The following is a 19,428-nucleotide window of genomic DNA, read 5'->3' on the forward strand; positions in this document are numbered from 1 at the left end:
TATGATTAAATTTAAAATAGAAATGAAATTAATTAGTTGAAATATTTGATATTACAGAATACGTGATTTAAAAACAAGAAATATAAACATATCTTATTCTATCCATAGAAATGTTTCTAATGCCTAGCCCTCCTGGCTCCAATGATAAGGCTTAAGTCAAGGTCTTCCACGAAGTTTCCTTGTTGTGTGGCTGCAGATTCCATATTTTTATTATGAGATTGTTAGGTAGGCACACATGGTTGATTTAAAACTTTGTTATTCTTTTCCAAGTTGGCATAGAGTAAAGAGTAATGATACTTTTAGTTCTCATTTCACACTGTACCAACGTGACGTGGTTTAAATGATTTTTCACACCAGCCACTTAAAACATGTCACATCAGTTAGGGTGAAATGCGTGTGAAGACTGAAGAGTAACTTTTAATAATGTTGTTAAGCCACTTGAAGCTCTTAAGCATAATTTGTCCAAACCTCATGCATAATTTTTAATGATGTTCTGTTAACAATTTCTCAAAATGCTTCTTCTGTACAATTATCTTTCTAATGCTTATTACCAACATAAATTGGGCTCACATCATAGGTTAAGTTTTGTTGGCAGGTTACTTACTAAGTTGTGGACTTACGTGATTGTTCTAACCTGTAAAATATTTTTGTTTTACAAATTAATATGTGTTAGTTATAAGGGTGAAGACTAGAAGTTTTCACGAGAATTTAAGGATATGTAGTGTTGAAGTCTTGTATAGATAAATTTTAGGTGTAATTTTGTGTACTGTGGTATTTTAGAGAATAGTTTACTTTTGGAGGATATTGTATTTATAAATTTTCTAGTTTGTAGTTGTGATGTAAAAGGGGGAAAAAAAATACAAAGGGAAATAGCAATTGAGCTCGAATCAATATACATTTTCGTTACATATATTTTGATATTATGTAGTAGTGATGGCACTTTAAGTTAATTACCAGTTAATTAGTTTGGGAGTGCTACAAGCAATCCTCTCAAATATCCGAGAAACAAACCTAAAGAAATGGATGCTAACTTGTTGGAACGTGATCCAATATTACGTTTGCAAATATGAGAACTTCATGTTAACTTACAAGATAAAATCTGACGTGCTTATCTTAAAGTTGGGTCAAATCAATCCAAGCTTTTAGAATATCCACTTTTAGGACCGGATAGTTATTGTCGTTTATTTCAAGCTTCTTTGTTTAAGACGAATCCAAATTGGTTCGAGTATTCACCCTCAAAGAAATCCATATTTTGTCTTTCATGTTATGTTTTTCCTAAGAAATCAACAGATCATCTAGGACGATCATATCCATTTACAGTGAAATATTTTGACAATTGAAAAAAGGTGAACGATGGAATAAATTGTCCTTTAATAGGACATGTGGGCCGGGAAAGATCCAAATTGACAAAATAAATTTGTTGTGAAATGTTGTGAGTATCTAATGAATCATTCACGACATATTGACAAGTCAATTGAAAAACAATCCTCTCAACAAATGGAGATTAATTGGTTGCGGTTCAAAAGCCAAGTAGATAGTATTTGATAGCTTATATTCCAAGCATGAACGTTTAGTGGTTATGATGAAAGCTCTGACTTAAAAAAGATTAGAATAACTTCATTGAATTGATAAAGTTCTTAGCAACTTATAATGATATAATTTATAGATTTCTCTTGGAGAATGCTCCACAAAATGCAAAACATACATCACTCAAAATTCAAAACGACATTTTGCGTATCCTTGCATGTAAAACTGATTCAAGAGGATAGTAGCTGAGTTGTCAGATACTTAATTAATAGCACTGAATATCTTAACAGAAAGATATGCACAATAATGAAAAGAATCATGCATAATATTTGGGGATTATTTAGATAATAATCTCTTTTACTTTATTTACAAGTATTTTGTTTTGTCTCCAAGTTTAGGGTTATTTGTGTATTTTTACTTATTTATTTTTCTCCAAGTATTTTGCTTGGAAAATACTCAAACTTAGCCTATATAAAGGCATATATGTATTATTTTAAAATCCAGTTTTTTAGTATCAATAATATTTAAATCTTAAGAGTTATTCTTTCTTTGCTTATTTGGGGTGACTAACTATAGTCTTTCTCTTCCACAATCGTTATTTTCTCTCTTCTTAAATTCCATTTTCAGTCTTCAACTCTAAACCCTCAGGCAACGTGCATTTATTAACTTGCCCGATATAATTTTATTAACTTACCTAACATAATTTTATGTGAAAATGCAAAATCAATCCATGTGGTATAAAAACTTGCTGAGAGCTCGTACTAATATGCAAAAATAACAAATAAGTCCCCGCACCCAACTCGGGTCCAAAATTTTTAACAAAAACTACCAAATGACATGTCAATACCAATCAGACTATAACACATGTCATTTATAGTAAAAATATATATACAATTAAAACTGAGTAGCTAGGGGGCGCTTCCATTGTTTTCAGTTAACTCCTTTTATATCTCCCTTCAATTCCTCATAATTTCTTCAGAAGTCCTGAAATGCAAGACTCCTTCCTATGGTGGTCAGGGAGTGTTTTCCACCACTTCACAAGGGTGGATTCCTCCAAGAGCACGTCCTTACCCAGCTCTCCTCCATTAACCCATTTCTCTACATTTCTTTCAAGTTTCAAAACCCTTTCCTTCACCTCTTCAAACCCTCCTCTGCTACTGGTTCTGGTGCGGAGCTCCTCCACCTCTGCCCAGAAATGCGACTCTCCACTGGATTCAGGAGGCATCCTTTGAGCGTGCTCGCGCCATCTTTGCGTGAATCTGTATCGTTTCGGCCTCCCCCTTGTCACATAGGGTCCCGTGTCTTCGTTCTTCAAGTGCCGATAATAGTTGGCAATATCCAGCGGCTCGACAAGGCGGCGATACCTTGTTCCGAGCTCTACCCAATCTCTCTGGCCCTCGAAGTCATCTGGGAGCTCGTACCTTTTTAGCATGTCGATGATTTCGTCCCATATACCGGCTAGCACAAGCCTCTTCACATTGGCGTCGAAGTCCTGGCGATTTTTCTGAAGCTTGAAGGAGTCGTAATAGCCAACATTGCGAAGCGCGCAGTTCACTCGATACGTCGTTTCTAGATCATTCATTGCGTTTTGGATATCTTTCTCCCTGGCATCTATGTTTCTTTTGTTCGCCTGCTTTCGCTTCTCTAGCTCTCCCGCCGCACGAAGACACAATCTAGCTCTCGTGCTCTACAATTTCCCACACACATTAAATTGACATTTTTTAAAATTTAAAGATATAATTGTAAAAGTGATGAAATACCACGATGATAAGTGAAGTTTTCTCCGGAACTTACCAAGCCAAGATCATTTAAGGCCGAGTTAATTGTTGCACTATCACCGCCGGTGACCTCTGCCGACAATGGGAGCGTTTCCAGTTGCTTCAAATCAACCACATCTTGCATTTCTAAGCTTTCTTGCAACTCATCTTCGTAGCGAAAATGTTGACGAAGACTTACGCAGGGCATCTCTTGAAGTTCTGTTTCACTGCTCAACTGAGTGGAATAAAACAATAGCTGCAAAACAGCATCTGGGTTCCTCAAGACCACCAGTTTTCCATTCACAGTGCAGAAGATGTACGTCCCAAAGGGCTTGTAAGGGCTTAATTCAACGAAGTTGGTTACAGTCTCCAATAGCAGATTCGTGTTCCCCATGAGATTACAGGCGGCGTGGTTTGCCACGGACGCCGCGTTCCTCATGACAGTCGTATAAAAAATCGAAGCCTCCTCGGGTACGGCGCCGATGGATGATTGTGTAGCGAAGAATCGGAGAATTGAGTCAAATTCTTGTTCGATGGATGGGATTGGAGCAAGCAAGAGCCGTGGGACAATGTCATATCTCATGACAAAATGTATGAAGTAAGGATCCCACTTCTCTCGCCTTAGAGCATGGGAAAATATGCGGTTACCAGTTAGAGGGCATCCGAAAGTGAGACACAGAGGTGAGCTTTTGTTGTCTGGTTTGAAGTACTTTTCCAAAAACCAAAGTGTTGCCAGGATGGCCATCGAACCACCCATGGAGTGTCCTGTAAACACTATTTGCTTCCTCTCTGTCACAGCTTTTTGCACCTGATCATTCCAATTCCTTAAATTATTATACAAATAATTTGTTGGTGCAATTTAATATCAAAATCAATAACTATAAATCTATTTTATTTACATAAAAATTGTTGTTACTCGATAATTTTGAAATATTTTTTTCAATAAGATTGAGATAATAGAAGAGGGTGTGAACCGGCTTAGTTTGTTTATGCTTTTTAGAGTTGTTTTTTTTTTTTGAAAAAAAAAAATGTGTTTTGATATGACATAAATATTGTTAAAACAGTTTTCGATACGGTATAAATGACACATTCTTCAATTCGATGATCTTTGTGTTCCTAAAATCACTGTAAAACAATTAATATTACAAAAGAATTCGTCAGGGTGCTAATGGAATTTCTCACACCGATGCTTAAATCTCGTGAGAGTTAAGTATGCTCAAAGCATAATAAAAAAGCTTTAACAAAACAAAGTTTTGGGTAGAATCATATAGTGCAAATTCATTAATCTTAATAGTCTATGTCATGACTGCTATTATGAGTCCTGGGGATAGGTGTATCTCAAACAAAAATATTCATTAAGATGACAAATGAGAAATAATATTATTATTAAGAGTTTGTTATATTACTGTCAATAATTTAAAATTATTATATATTTTTAAACTGTAAAAATAGCCAATTCATGCTTGAATCCTGATTAAACACACTTTCAGCTAACATAGAAAGACAAATCAGCAAACGAGTCTTAAACTCTTAATTGACACGGCAAGACGCGATTGGATCGAAAACGATGAAAAAGCAGGCTACGACAGCGGAACCGACACAATCCAAGCTGAGCCAAACATATACTTCAGCAATCAACAGAAAATTAACGGGATTTTTCTTTTATGACATTGGCAAATTAATGGATGAAAACAGCATGAAAAAGAAGAAGAAGAAGAAGAAGAAGCAAACAGTACCTTCTCTTGGAAATCTGAACTCCCCAAGATCTTATCTTCGAATCTCCGCAGAAAGGCTTCATTAACTGTAGCAACTTCGTCGTTGCCTATACTTCTAAGAGAAGGAAACATGGGTGGATGGCCTGATCGATTGATCTTAGTTTCTCCAAAAGGCTTTTGAGCAAACCAATCACTTGCAGACCAAGATCCAGGAAAGCTGATGAAGAGGATGGTCTCCGATGAGACCCGAGTTTTCTCAAGAACATATGGCTTCTCCGGAGACTTGTGAGCCTTCATGGCACAAGAGCAAGCTTTAATGATTAGCTGATCGTCCTTCATTCCTATGATGTCTGCAAGCCTTCTTCCACTGGCCATCGTTTTTGAGCTTTTTCTCTCGCAATTAATTTGCAGGTTTTGAAATTAGAGACGCTTTTGCTGCTTCTTGTTTAAGCTGATGGAGCTTCAAGAAAGGAACCAGTTTCAATTTAACGAAAATACCCACTCACCAAATGGGGTTTTCAATTACGTGATCAAAGTATCAACAATGGGGGGATGATGACCATTCTTGTCATTAAACAATAATTGACCAAGACTTTGCTTGAAAGTGAAAGGAGCATCCTGAGAAAAATGCTAGACTTTCTAATACTTTTTTTTAGAATTTAATTTTAATATAATGTGTCAGATTGTGACACATTTTTTAAAATGATAGATTTTATGAGATTGTGACATATCAGGTTGAAGTCAAATTTAAAAAAAAAATGTTTAAATATCTAGCATTTCTCGTGAAATGAAAATATGCTGACTTGAGTTTTTTTATTCTTTTATATGCTATCTGTTTATTATTAAAATAATCAATAAACATTAATTATTTACATAAGAACAATTAAATTATATAAAGACTGTGATGGCATAGATTCGTGTACTATATATTATCCTATGTGATTAACTTTTGTTAAATTATAAATGAAATTAATTAGCTAAAAGATTTGTTATTACAGAATATGCAATTTAAAAATAAGAAATATAAAGCATACTTTATTCTATCTATAGAAAAGTTATAGTACCTAACCTGACAAAAATATAAACATACTTTTAACTTTAAGTCAAGGTCTTCCACCCAATTTTCTTCTTGTGTGGTTGCAGATTCCAAAAGAAGATTGAACTTTGAAGGCCTGCCCGCCCCACGACCCAAATCCAGGAAGGCCCATGTTTTCTGGGCCGGACTTGGCCCAAAAGTAAGCATGCTACTTCATCATCCTCTCTGGTCTCAGCATCAGCATTGTGCGCTGTACCTCCAACAAAACCGAAAAACCTCTTAGCTTAGGTTAATTGGATGTTAGAATGGTTTTGGTAGCAAGAAATTTAGGGTTTTAGGCTATATGTTAACTTCTCAGAACTGATGCTTAAGCTCTTATAAATGGTTTTAGATTATGGGGTTAACTTCCTTTCCGTCACGTAGATTTTTTTCGTTTGATTTTGCATCTAATATTTCGAAGGCGGAGGCGGATGAAAATGACTTCTATCAACAAGAATTATGAGGTTATTCTGACTTTCCAACAAAGACGGAAGCAAAAAGAGAAAAACCCATTTTCGCCTCACCCACATTTAATGTGAAATCATGTACACTATTAGATACATCAACTTTAAATCTTGACCATAAAATGGATAATATCCATTTCATTTGAAATGGAAAAGATTCTATTCCCCTATGATACCCGCTCCTAATTTAGTCCACCTATTGAAGGACTTTTTAACTTGTCATCTCCCAAAAGAAAATGGTTATCCTTCTTTTCGATTGCGCCAATTCAAGTTTAGTGAAGATGCCACTTTGTAGAGCATCATTAGAATATGTGAGAGGAATAACTATTTCTCAACTTGACTGTTCCGGCAGTTAATTTTATTATGATGTCACAAGGGTACTCTCTCACATGAAGTTGTCCATTGCATTGCACTCGAATTCTATCGTAGTGAGATCTAGATTTCGTGCAATGGAACTATTCAGACACCTATCCGAACATAATGAGATCTGAATGCTCTCTCGCATTAGATTGTTCATTGCACCCGATCCTCATCCCTGCCTGATAGTCCATTATACTTAACTCTACTAGCGTGCCTATTGGCAAGCAGTTTCACTTTTCCTAGTGGCATGAGCATTCTCACACAGACACGCACTCGCACGATAGACATGATTTTGCTTGCTGATCTCGAGCATGTTTTGATTTCTTTTCTGTGGTCTGCTTATGGTAGTAGAGCCTTTTATTTTACTTTTGGCCTGAAGCATTAATTAAGGTGGTTGAGTCTTCAATGAACTGTAATAATATGAATCCAGTATTGTTGGTGACTACTTATGACCGAATCAGAAATAGTACATAGTCAACTACCAGTTTGTCGGGATATTTGTTTGAAGAAATTAAAGATGCTATGGAATCCATTGCTGAGAGCTGTGTACATGATTAGAATGGCCCCATAATGCACAATGGCTGAACAGTTTAACCATATCTAGATGTAACCTTCCATTTCCTAGTTTTTGGCAGGATTAACATTAGGTTATGTACATAGGTTTGTTTGCATTTGTAATTTTAAAATGTGTGATTTAAAATAGTAATTTAAATAACATGGGATTTTTTAAAACGCAGTTAAAATTTCAGTTTAACCTTTAAAATCGTGTATTTTAAAAAACACATTATCTTACTTACGATTTGAAAACGTATATTTTTTCACGTTTACAAACCGTCATTTTTATAAAAGCACTATCAAACGAGACATTTTTCATGATTTTATTTAAAAACGCACTTCTAGCTTATGAAACCGCAGGCCAAACAGAATCATAAACACCGAGCAAGCTGATTGGGATGAAATTATGCACTTATTGACAGTAGAGGAATGTCATATTATTTCTATATGCAAATACAACTAATGATCAGGCAGGACTGATGACAGATTAACTTCCGAAGTCTACCTTTCCTATGGCAGATGACTCCATATCAAATTTTTCTGCAGTTGTGCTTCTCCTCTTCAGAAGTCATCATCAGATTCGCTGGAAGATGTCATAGACATGTCGGACATGAAATGTGAGTGGAGGTTTGGGAATCTGACTGAAGTTTTTGTTGGTGGTGAAAGTGGGGGTGACGATCCCAGAGGAGGTGTTGTAACATTCTTCTTCTGTATCTTTCGAGAAATGTCAGCACAAGCTTGATCAACCATGTCGAGGAAGTCCTTAACTATAACAAATAGTTGAAGCGGGTGTGTTCCTTTGTCTTTGGAATTAGCTCCTGCTTGGTAGTATTGTGTTGTTCTCTTAACAAGCTCCATAACCCGCGTTTGCTCCTCTCTCACCACCTTCAGCTCCTCTTCACATTCCTCCAGAAATTCTTTCATTTCCCTCATGAACCCACCTCTCTCATCATTGCCACAGTGTCTCATAAGCTGCCGCATTTCTCCCACACGGTCACTGAGAGTGGAGCAGATATTGATCAAATTGTCATATGCTATGGTAGCTGCTTTCTTTACATTAGATAATTCAATATTTAGGCCTTCCACCACTGGTAAGCCTAACATTAGGTACTCTTTGTCTCTCTCTTCTGGAGTAAGGCTATCTGAGTGTTTTGTGGTGCTAATACTTTGACCATGATTGATCAGACAACGTCTACCCTCTGATCGAACTACTTGTTCCACAACAAAGTGAAGCAGAGTAGTCTTCCTCTCTGTGCTTTTTACATCAGAGAGCTTCCGAAGAGTACTAAGGTTAAAACCTTGTGCATTGCCTCTGGCAGTTCCGGCATTCATGCGGTTGCCGGCCTTGAGAATGGCTTCAAGAAGTTTTAAGAAAAGCCCACCGGTTCTTAGCTCCTTGCAGCCTAGTTCGAGTGCTTGAAGGCACTCCTTAAGATGAAGAACATCAGGATCATAGTTTGTTCTGAAAAGCATTGCATTGAAACGACTGAACGCTGAAGGCACAGCTTTCAGGATGTGGTAGAGGAAAGATTCAGCATCTGCAAGTTTAGTTGGGTTGCCATTGAATTTTAGGATTTTGGCTTCTTCCTCCTGGGTTGGGGACATTTTGGTAAGTTTCTCAAGGGTATCAGCACCGAGTCCATGGCCTTCAAAGAGAGCATCCAGAATTTCTTTGCGAGAGGCTGCAAGAGATCTTAGCACAATAGCTATGTTCTGTGATTTTCGTGGCTCCAGTATGAAAATTTGAGCTGGTGGGGCAGAGTTGGACTTGGTTGAATTTGACAGGACATTGCCTCTTTCATGGGATTTGCAGTTGGCGTCAGCATATCCAAACAAATTCTCCATAAGATGGTCATCAAATCTGAATAGCACATACAGAATAGTTACCAGACATGTATGTGAAATCACTATTTATCTCAAAAATTTAAGTTCATATGAAGGGATAAATTTAATCATTTAATTTATAATCTAACAACCGACGTCGCAATGCATTGGGAGATAGATATAAAGTTAAGAAATGGAAAATATTAAGACACAATTACCGGAAAGATCCATCGACGATCTTATCCCAGACCATGGAATGGTCAGCATTAGCCATAACCTTATCCCAGTGCAGTGGCTTCAGCTTCATTTGGCCAGGACCAGTTCCTCTCGAGCTCTCCCCCGTTGAACCCTCTGACCAGCTGCTCTTGCTGTTTGTTTTTGCTCTGGGAGCTTGTGGGGGTTTCAATGATGACACTGGACCCACTGCCTTCGGAGATGGAGGTGGCGGTGGCGGTGCAGGACTTATTTTAGCTGGAACAGATTGCGGCGGTGGTGGTGGAGGTGGTACTGGAATTTTCTTTGCTGGAGGAGGTGGTGGTTTAGTTTGCTTGTCCAAAATCATTGGTGGAGGTAGAGGCTGAGATAGTTGTGGCAGAGGCTGCCTTCGCGGCACTGGAGTTGGACTATGCAATACTGGTTTCACTACTTCGAGAGGAAATACATCACATGGTCTCTCAGGAGTAAAATCCACCCTCATTTCTTTTTCTTCTTCATAACTAGGATTATATATAACCTTTGGAAAAGAAGTTTTAAGGTGCCCTCCTTCTAGTTTCCTCATATAGAGAACATCCCTCCCATTTTCATCAACAATCAATCCCTTCACATTTCCTCCAAAGTTCTTGAACTCTTCATGAGTCACTACAGCTTCTTCTCTACGAAAGCTTGTATTCACTTTGTTTTCCCTTTGGCGTCGAGCAATTACAAGTATTTTATAAAGGAAAAAGAAAATCACAGCAACAACTAGAGTAGTTGCAGCTGTGGCAGCCACTGCCTTCACAACTGTATTATTTGGCGATGGCGGCATTGCTAGAATATAAGCTGTAGATATTCAAGGTAGTTGTAAGAGAAAGACCAACGGCTTGAGAAGAACTTTAGTCAAGAATAAGAGATAGAAAGAATGCAGGAGAAGAACAGGAAAAATAGAGAAGGCCCCTTGGCTGAACTATCATGCTGTGTTGAGAACTCTGAAAGCAAAAGAAAAAAAAAAAATTGTTGCAGAAAACTAGAAGAAAAAGGAACTTCTTTTGATTGCTTGTATTTTTGGTCTATATAGACAAATTGTCCAACATTTTTGTGTTTTTTTGTTGTTGCTGAGTGATGACATTTTCAATGAAGGTAGTTGTTGCAGGTTGGCATTAGTTGCTCTCAATGTCTTTTCCTTGTAAAATTAATGCAAGCCTGTCATTTGTAGCAATTTTTTTAGTAGTTAGTGCATATTGCATTATGGGTGTGACAGATTAGCCGTCCTGCCTTGTTCCATTGTAATTGTATTATATTCTTGCATGCAATTGCTATTTTTTCTTGTTCCTAGGAAAGAAGTTGTGATTATACAACTGTTAGATTAGAATTTGTTGGCATTATATGATACAATTTCAATAACGGGCATTCTAAGGGATTGGGATTCACTTTTATTAGGCTACAAAAATTCGGACAGCCTAAGAAAGAGGGTTGCAGGGCCTACCTACTCCATACAACCAAAGATGCAGAGCAAATGGGCCTTGCAACCCCCTCTCTTAATTTTGACAATCTAAGAATCTCAATCCATCCGAATGCCCATTATTGTCGAATCCGAATCTTCAGCAATTTGCTTCATACAGCAAATGTGAGAGAGTACTTATGAACCACATGTCTAAACAAGGAGACGGGCTACCCAAGACCTGTTCGGTTAAACAAGTTTCATAAGAACTCTCTCATATTTACTATTCAAATTGTTAGGAACCGAACAACAGAATTGCTAACCGGATGAATAGAACTCAATGGATGGTACGAATATGGCATGCTGCACAAGGATTTACAATGTCCTATACGTTATACACAAAGCAAGAGTGCAATGAATTTGTTCATGCTCAGAGAAACTCCCAATACTTTCTAGAGAGAGGAAGCGTTATTAGATTTTGTGGCGTGGGGGGAGGGAGGTTTTCACGCCTCTCTCCTCCCCACAGTGTGTTTTTTGTGACACCCTTGGTTAGATTCAAGGGTGTTTTGTTTTGTCTCCTAACCTTTTAGGGTTATGGAGTGATTTTCTCTCTGGTTTGTAGAACCAGTAGAGTGTGTTTCTTGGTTTAGTGTTTGTATGTGTTTTTGTGTTTGTGTTTTCTGGCAGGGATGGCAAGCAAGTTTGTTCTTTTTGGGGTGAGATTTTCTGGCTGAGCTTCACTGTTTTCTCTCCGTCTTCGTCGCTAGATCTACGCCCATCCGTCGGGTTGTTCGAGAAACGCGCCTCGTAGGGGAGTTTGCCGTCGCTCTCCGATCCTATCGCCTCCAGCCACAGCCACGTGCGTCAACGATGGTCGATGCGTGGCCTGCATGCGCCTACGCTTTCATTCTTTGTTTCTGCGCGTGTGGGTCATGGGCCTCTTTTCTTGGTCTCGGCCGGTGGTAGGAAGGGTTTCCGGCGGTCGGCTGTCACTGGGGTGGTGTTCTTGTACTGCGCGTGCTGTTCACACGCCGGTGCCGGCGAGTTTTTCTGACGACGCTTGCTTGACGTTTTCTGTTTGTTTGTTGTGGTGTTTTCTTTGTTTTTTTCTCTTCAAGTCTGTCTATGGGTTTCAGATATTACTGGTCTGTTTTTTAGGACATGTTTTGCCCGGATCAGTCTTCTCATCTTTAGAAATTGTGCTGAAATGTAGAGAATGACTCAAATGTCAGAACTTGTAATATTTGTTTATTTGTAGGCAGCACCCAAGTCAGAACTTTCTGGCTTAGTGGGTAGCATGCGGTTGTATTCTACTCACTGTGATGTTCTCTATGTTGTGCCTTAGGACCCGTTGATTTTAATGTAAGGAGCCTTGAGCTCACTGTTTCAAAAAAAAAAAAAAAAAAAAAAAAAAAGCAAGAAGTGCAATGATCAAGCAAAACTTTGAAGGTCTCCCACTTTGGATTCACCTGCTAGCCGCCACATGACATGAGTGAACCAAATTAACCTGAGCAATGAGACCACAGTAGCCTTCAAATAAGTCTTGGATAGTCTTTTTTTCTTTTTCTGAGCAAAATGCTTGGGACCTTGAGTAGTCATTATTCACAAAATTGACTATGTTTATGAGTATTCACCTACAAAATCTCTAGCCACTATGACCATATCTTGCTTGTCTATTGTACTTCAGTTTTTTTGGCCTATTGAGACACAGACTGCTCCATACGATAAAAAGTGCATGTGTGCAAGTGACATCCTGGTTTCATTGGTCGAATTTGTTTAAGGAGCTTTCTTGAGAAGCATTGTCGTTCACTGGGGTCTGCTTGGTTCTTTTTCATCCCAAAATTGGTTGGTCTCTGGCAAAAGCAGCAATAATTTTGATGTGCCTACGCGCAGAAAGCCAACCATCCAATTTTATAGTTTAATGCTAGAAAGCTCCACGTGGCCCACACCCATTAATGGTCCTGACCTCCCTTAGATTTTCGAATTATGATCTTGTTTGAATAAACAAAATCATTCTACCTTTTCATTTGGTCTTGCTTATGATTTGAAAACATATAAACATACAAACATTTAGACTCTTACATTCTTTGAATAGCATTGTGAGTTCACAACATAGTTATAAATTGTACATGAATTTATCTTGGGTGGCCAGAGTAATTAAGACTAGGGTTGTCTAAATGTGAAGTGTCTTAGGTATTTAATCGATCCGCCAAAAGCTTCAAAACTACATAACACGAAAAATTAGGCCTTTAAATCTATTTCATACTAGGTTATCCCATAAAGCCGTTAGATTGAGACAGTCTTAAACGCTTAACTTTTTACGTTCCATATCGATTCAAAAGATTTTGGCATACTAAACAATTTGTTTTTGGTTAGAAACCTTTTGGTCCCTACCTGATTTGTGGAGCAATTGGTTTGGTTCCGAATTAATCCGATTTTTGTGTTGGGGAAGATCTCCAATGACAATAAAGTGAGATTGCAGAAATGCCAGAAAATATTTGGGGTAATGAAGCTTAGCACATGAGAAGTTCAGTTCAATGAATGGGCTAGCTCAGTTCTATGCAAATATTGCGTTTACATGCGCAGAGACTAGTACACTTGGTGGTCCTTCTCTGCTTCTATGTAGTACTTCACACCTCACCAATCCTAGATCTAATGCACCATCACAGCACGCATGCATTTGCTCTGGTCCGGAATTCTGACACCCTAACTAATCATTTGGAACTGTATAAACTATAATGTGAATGTAACGTTTCAGCAATTTAGACTAAATTTACAAGAACTAGGTGACAACTAAAGGGTTTGGATAGTGCCGAGGTATATATATAAAACTATATAAGTCAACTATAGCATGATCTATTTAATTGAACTAGTCAAGTCCCTTAATCCTAACCCTGCTAACTTCGTGTCAGATTTGTGACAAAAATTGAGAGACCTAAATGTTGCGTATTAAGTTAAGATCGTGTTGAGGCATGAGTATAAGACTATATATGTCAACCCTAACCCAATTTATTTAATTAAATAGGTCAAGACCCCTTAACTCTAACTCGTTAATTTCATGTTGGGTTCATTTCGAATTTACGAGTCATGTCAGACTTTAGTTGTAGGTTATTAGAGGTTTTAGCTTTCGTCACATCCGGTAGAAATATGGGATGTAGATAATGATGAAACATAGTCATTGTTCAGCTATCAAAACGAAAACACACATAAGCTGTTAACTTCCACATGGAGATATTCTGCAGAAGAAATGACATTGAACTTGACAGTCAAGCATATATGTCTTTTCTCTTGTTCTACTTTTCCTAAGCCAACAAATTTATAAATCACATACACCCATTGCAGCCAAAATTGGGATACTGAATTGGGAAAGTAAAAACGTTTGGAGCTTAAACATTGGGAAAGTTTAAGAGTTACAGCATGTAAGTTGGCTTGGGGGGCAGCAGGTACTGCATTTGGAAGCTGGGAAATGATATTAAACATGGGAATCAGATTAAATCAGAGGAGAAGGTGCTACAGAAGATTGTTTCGGAAGTTAGATTCAGAATTATGGGAAAGGGAAAAATCAAAGGAAATGAAGAGAATGTAGCTGCATGTATAGTTATTTGTGGTGTGGTATAGTGGCTGGAGGGTGTTTTGGTTTCAGCAGGTTGAGATTTGGTGTCTGTCTTGGGTCTTTGGTGTTGTTTGTTGCATGATGCTTTGTTGGCATATGGGATTCAAGCAGATTTTCTGCAGGAGTGTGTTGCAGTCTCTGTTTGTTGTTAATAGAAATTCATTCATAAAAATAAATAGAGAATTGGGAAAGTAACACTAAACCAAGAAAAGGGGACTAATAAACTGATATACAAAACGACCCCTCAAAATTTTTGGGACTTCATTGATTATAAGGAACTTCATCTTTACACAAAGGAAGAGAGAAAACAAAAAAAAAAATATTTCCAACTATTTCTGATTCTTCTATCTCCTTTTTTATCTATTTCTGGTCCTAGTTACATTAGTCAGAAATTGTGTGGACCAGTGTAAAATGTGGAAAAAAAGGAAAAAAAAAAAAAAGAAAAAAAAAATCATCCAAACCAAACAAAAACACCAAGCAAGGATGGGTGCTAACAAAAATTGCCGCTCAAATGCAACGTATGGCAAATTAATCTTAGATGCGTAGTTTGGCCCTCTTTGTCGAACATGCAGATGGTGATGATGATGGCATTAGGGTAGATAATGGATCAAAAGCAAGTGCTGGTGATGATGATAGTGGCACTGACTGTGGTAAGGAAGTGTGATCATCTTGTCGCCTTCTCTTGCGTATTCTTGTTTCTCCACTATCTTTTCCTTCCCCTCTTATTATGAAATCTTTCAAACGTTTCACATCTGCCAATTTTACTGGCTTCACTAGATACTCCTCCGCCCCTTCCTCCAAACACCTGTTAATCAGTAATAGAAAAGCTGTCAACTACCATTAACACAACTGTAGAAACATCAAACTGAGTAAAGTTTACAAAGTAAACTACTAAATATATGTTTTGATATCAACAGTCATTTGAGCAGTTGAATGGCAACCACCATGAGAATAGTTTCTAAGCACTTTGAGTTAGAAAAATGCATTGTTATTGTTGGTGTTGCTCTTGCTATAGTTAATGGGCATGAATCAAGAAAATTAAAAAGTCATCTCAATTCCAATTGCACCATCATCCAAACTTGTAATTTCTTCCAGCCTGAGTGATAACCATCACAAGTTTTGATTAATTCATCTTGTTTATAATTTTAACATCCTTATCCTCCTTGATTGGGAAACCATGAGTATGTATTAATATTCGAGAATTCCTCTTATGTGATCTACAGAACGATACTTTAACATCGGCTTTTGGGCTATACGTAATATGCGAGGGGATGAACAATCACATGCTACCAAGATCTTTAGTTTTCCACATTGGTAAATGCATGCTAAATCTACAGATCCACATTGGCTATGTTCATACCGGGGTTCGACTAAATATTCCAACGCAATTTATATTACATACTAATGGAATATTTGTCATCAAATTAAATTAAAAGGTTTTGAACTGGATTCACAAAATCCCCCAATTTCTGTTCAGGTTCAGATCAGATTCAGGTTACAAGTCCTATATCAAGAACCGGATTGGGTATGTCAGGTATCGTATTTTATGGTAATCAGATTCAACAGATTTGGATTCCCATCAAGCATTAACATTGACATAAAAGTCATCATATTTAACATTCACTAATAAAACACAACCCATAATCCAGAATAATTATGCATATGCATGTAAAATCAAATCAATCAAAAAGATTGAATTAAGAAATTACCTATCAATACGAGTCAAGATGTTCTCGGATGACATGATCACCACTGGTATCTCTTTCAGAAGTGATGATTCCTGCTAAAAAGAAACCATAGGCAAAACACCCTTAACACCGATAAATAATAATAAACGCAATTATCATTCTTTTTCCTTTCATTGCCTTTTTTAAGTTATGATCTGTTTTCTGAGAAAACACAAGGATGAACTAAAGAGAATAATTCTTTTATCTGAAACTTTCACGTGTAGGGGAACTGTGGTGGGCTTTCAATTAGCAAGATCAAATACAAAAATAAAAAAATAAAAAAATAAAAAAAGTTTAAATTTCCATTTATTTTCTCCGCAATCAAACCGAGGCCCAAAGTGATTTGAAGTCCCTTTAATCAAAGAATTAGAACAACTACAACAAGAAGAAGAGAAAAATAGAATAGAAACCTTGATCTTCTTGAGCAGTTCATATCCTGTCATCCCTGGCATTGAGTAATCCGTCATTATGAGATTAACTTTCAAACCCTGTCAGCATAGCCATCAAAATTCCATCAGCAATGGTTATCGAGCCTATTCATTTAAAGCAAGACCAAATATATATATATATATATATATATATATATATATATATATATATATATATATATATATATATATATATATATATATATATATATATATATATATATATATAACATTTGGTTGGGCTGCTGAAGCAGTGCAAGAAAAGAAAAGGTCTAAATTTCCCTTTCTTTTCATTTCCCACACTTTCCTAGCAACCAAACAGAGTGAAATACATTTCAGAGTCCGAGATCATTTCTTACATCAAAACCAACGGAGCCCTTCCCCTTCTCTCCATCCAAACCCAGATACTGCAGAGCTCTCGTCCCACTCTCTACAGCTGTCACTGCATATTCCAATCCAACCGGTCTCAAAAGCCAATCAAAACCCAAATCTTTTTCAAAAACAACAGAGACTAACTTCGCCTACCTTTACAAGATGAGATCTTCAGCAACCGTTCGATGACCTTCCGGTCCACCAGGCTGTCATCCACGGCAAGAACATGCAGCTCCGGTGAACCATCACAAACCTCAACACTCTCCTGCAAATTCCGCCGACAAACCTGTCTGGCCGTCTCCATTCCCAGGAAAATCCGCTCAAAAAATGTTCTTTCAGCCTCTATGCTGAAATAGTGAAATGGGTCTGCGTAAAACAGAACGAAAACAGTAGAAAATATACGGGGAAAGTAATACGAGCTTATGGGTGACTTTTATAGCATAGCTATGGGTGGAGGGGTGTACGAAATGGGAGAGAGAGAGAGAGAGAGAGAGAGAGAGAGAGAGTGTGTGGTATGTGGTGTGGTGTGGCGTGAGGGTAGCTTTTGCTTTAATTTAAGGAAAAAGGCTAAAAGCTGAGAGATTCTGAGGATCCAAATGTGAAAGATTTCTTCCTCTTTTTTCTAAATTTGCAAATCTATCAGATGGAGAGAGAGAGAGAGAGAGAGAGAATTTTCCGCCACGGCTCACTTGTCTTTTTGTCCTGTCAATAAAATTCAAAGATTGAGGAGTATTTAGCAGTAAACAGTCGCCGTCAGAGAAGACAAAACGTATAACGTATGATGTATGATATATGCTTTGATTTGCTTTGTGTGGTTACTTCTTCTTCACTGGTTGGCCCGTGGTTTTGAGAGCGAGGATTGACTTCGCTACAGTTGTAGCTATGCAATTGTCTGCAGTTTTGTCTGTCAATGTAATTTGAACTTTTTATACTATTTTTGACTTTTCGTTTAAAAAATTTGTTTACATTACAATTTAATAATGTAAAAATAATTTTGAGTATTCGGTTAATGTTTTATATTTTATAACAAAAGAAAGAAAAATAAAATTTTACCCGACAAAACCCAACCCCACTCCCCAAGAAAACAAAAAAAAAAACATATGTTGCAGCAAAGAAAATAAAAACGTAAATGTAATAAATTATGTGATGGTTTTTGTTGACGAGGAATTATGTATCTAAAAATTACATTATCTTTCTCTGAGCTATCTAAGATTACATACATTATAACACAAAATGCAAATTATACTCTTATGCTCAGTTTGTTTTGACGTAAAATGTTTTTGGTGTTTGGTGGGGTGAAAATATGGTCAACACAAAATGCAAATTAAACTCTCAATTCTTACACGCACGTTTAGGGAAATCCGCTACCACCGAACATTAGAATTTGTTGGTAACCCGACTCTACGGCTGAAGATCTCCAAATTTTTTATATCCGATTGCCGGAATCTGGTTCGCCGAAATCCGGCAACGACGACTGGACGTCGCCGGATTCCGTTTTACACCGTTTGTGATTTTTTCGTACGAGCCAAATACAAGAAAATATTTTCAGGAAAATTCATTTTTCTAAAAATAATTTCCTTGAAAATATATATTTTACGACGGAAAATATTTTTCGTCAAAACTAACGGAGCATTAAAATATTTAGAGTAATGTTACTATTTACACTCATTTCATATTGGTTGACGTGACGTGTTTTAATTTTATTTAATTTTATTATTTTTAAGTAGTTGACATAAAAATCTACTTAAAACACGTCATATCTATTAATATAAAATAAATGTGATGCGGGTAAAGTCGTGAAGAGCAACATTACTCGAATATTTAATTGATGTCCTATTATGCAGGGAAGATAACAAGGGTTCCTTATGGTTGCAAATTTCAAGGGAAAGAAAAAGTAGTGGGAAATCGTAGTCTCATCACTAAAATTGCATTGAAGAAATAGAAATCGACTGAAATCAACTCAGATCTGCTCCTTTTCAGGCTTACGTCAAATTCCTCAAAACCTTTGCAAGTTTTGGATGGGAAATATATTGAAGGCTATTTCAAGAAAAGGTGTGTTATTCATACAAAATCCTGACCCGAGATACTGGCTGACCGAGATGGATTCTGTGTCTTTTGAATGTTTTTAGTTTTTCGATCATGACCCTTTAAGAGTCTGTAGAAAGCTTAATTTAAGTGTAATGCCTTCTGCAGTTATTCCTTGATCCAAATCAAAAGACATCAATCCATTTTCAATGTTTTTAACTTTTTAGTGATTCGAAAGATATGGCAAATTTTTGTTGAGCCATACGAGGTGGGATACAACGATTACAATACATTTCAGTCATTTTTTGTCACTTATAATTAATAGAGAAATGATACACATTAAGATCCTT

At 37.1% G+C, this 19,428-nt stretch overlaps 3 protein-coding genes across 4 annotated transcripts; all 3 read right to left on the minus strand.

The window, feature by feature from the left end:
* Positions 1–2,260: 2,260 nt before the first annotated feature.
* Positions 2,261–5,516, minus strand: LOC133875714 (protein EDS1B-like). Its single transcript, XM_062313924.1, has 3 exons — positions 5,021–5,516; positions 3,322–4,092; positions 2,261–3,214 (listed from the first exon to the last, which is right to left on the minus strand). The coding sequence occupies exons 1-3, from the start codon at positions 5,372–5,374 to the stop codon at positions 2,492–2,494; spliced, it is 1,848 nt and encodes a 615-aa protein (XP_062169908.1). The 5' UTR covers positions 5,375–5,516; the 3' UTR covers positions 2,261–2,491.
* A 2,327-nt stretch (positions 5,517–7,843) lies between these two features.
* Positions 7,844–10,454, minus strand: LOC133875850 (formin-like protein 8). The gene is made up of 2 exons (XM_062314097.1): positions 9,496–10,454; positions 7,844–9,314 (listed from the first exon to the last, which is right to left on the minus strand). Exons 1-2 carry the CDS (start codon positions 10,299–10,301, stop codon positions 8,015–8,017), a joined length of 2,106 nt encoding a protein of 701 aa, XP_062170081.1. The 5' UTR covers positions 10,302–10,454; the 3' UTR covers positions 7,844–8,014.
* Positions 10,455–14,764: 4,310 nt separating this feature from the next.
* Positions 14,765–17,698, minus strand: LOC133875851 (two-component response regulator ARR5-like). Of its 2 annotated transcripts, none has more exons than XM_062314098.1 (5): positions 17,207–17,698; positions 17,041–17,123; positions 16,664–16,741; positions 16,236–16,309; positions 14,765–15,331 (listed from the first exon to the last, which is right to left on the minus strand). In XM_062314098.1, the coding sequence occupies exons 1-5, from the start codon at positions 17,355–17,357 to the stop codon at positions 15,061–15,063; spliced, it is 657 nt and encodes a 218-aa protein (XP_062170082.1). In that variant the 5' UTR covers positions 17,358–17,698; the 3' UTR covers positions 14,765–15,060. The 2 variants fall into 2 exon arrangements, with proteins under 2 accessions (XP_062170082.1, XP_062170083.1); XM_062314099.1 differs by having other exon boundaries at positions 16,236–16,306; positions 17,207–17,692.
* Positions 17,699–19,428: the final 1,730 nt, after the last annotated feature.

This window comes from Alnus glutinosa, chromosome 8 (assembly GCF_958979055.1).
Source record: "Alnus glutinosa chromosome 8, dhAlnGlut1.1, whole genome shotgun sequence".
NCBI classification, from domain to species: domain Eukaryota; kingdom Viridiplantae; phylum Streptophyta; class Magnoliopsida; order Fagales; family Betulaceae; genus Alnus; species Alnus glutinosa.

Coding starts and splice junctions, on each gene's coding strand:
- LOC133875850 (XM_062314097.1), bottom strand. CDS start 10,301: ATGCCGCCATCGCCAAATAATACAGTTGTGAAGGCAGTGGCTGCCACA. Junction 9,315..9,495: donor ATCGTCGATGGATCTTTCCG/GTAATTGTGTCT, acceptor TGTGCTATTCAG/ATTTGATGACCATCTTATGG.
- LOC133875851 (XM_062314098.1), bottom strand. CDS start 17,357: ATGGAGACGGCCAGACAGGTTTGTCGGCGGAATTTGCAGGAGAGTGTT. Junction 16,742..17,040: donor AGGGCTCCGTTGGTTTTGAT/GTAAGAAATGAT, acceptor CTATGCTGACAG/GGTTTGAAAGTTAATCTCAT. Junction 16,310..16,663: donor AACTGCTCAAGAAGATCAAG/GTTTCTATTCTA, acceptor GTTTCTTTTTAG/CAGGAATCATCACTTCTGAA.
- LOC133875714 (XM_062313924.1), bottom strand. CDS start 5,374: ATGGCCAGTGGAAGAAGGCTTGCAGACATCATAGGAATGAAGGACGAT. Junction 4,093..5,020: donor GTTCAGATTTCCAAGAGAAG/GTACTGTTTGCT, acceptor TGGAATGATCAG/GTGCAAAAAGCTGTGACAGA. Junction 3,215..3,321: donor CCTTAAATGATCTTGGCTTG/GTAAGTTCCGGA, acceptor GGGAAATTGTAG/AGCACGAGAGCTAGATTGTG.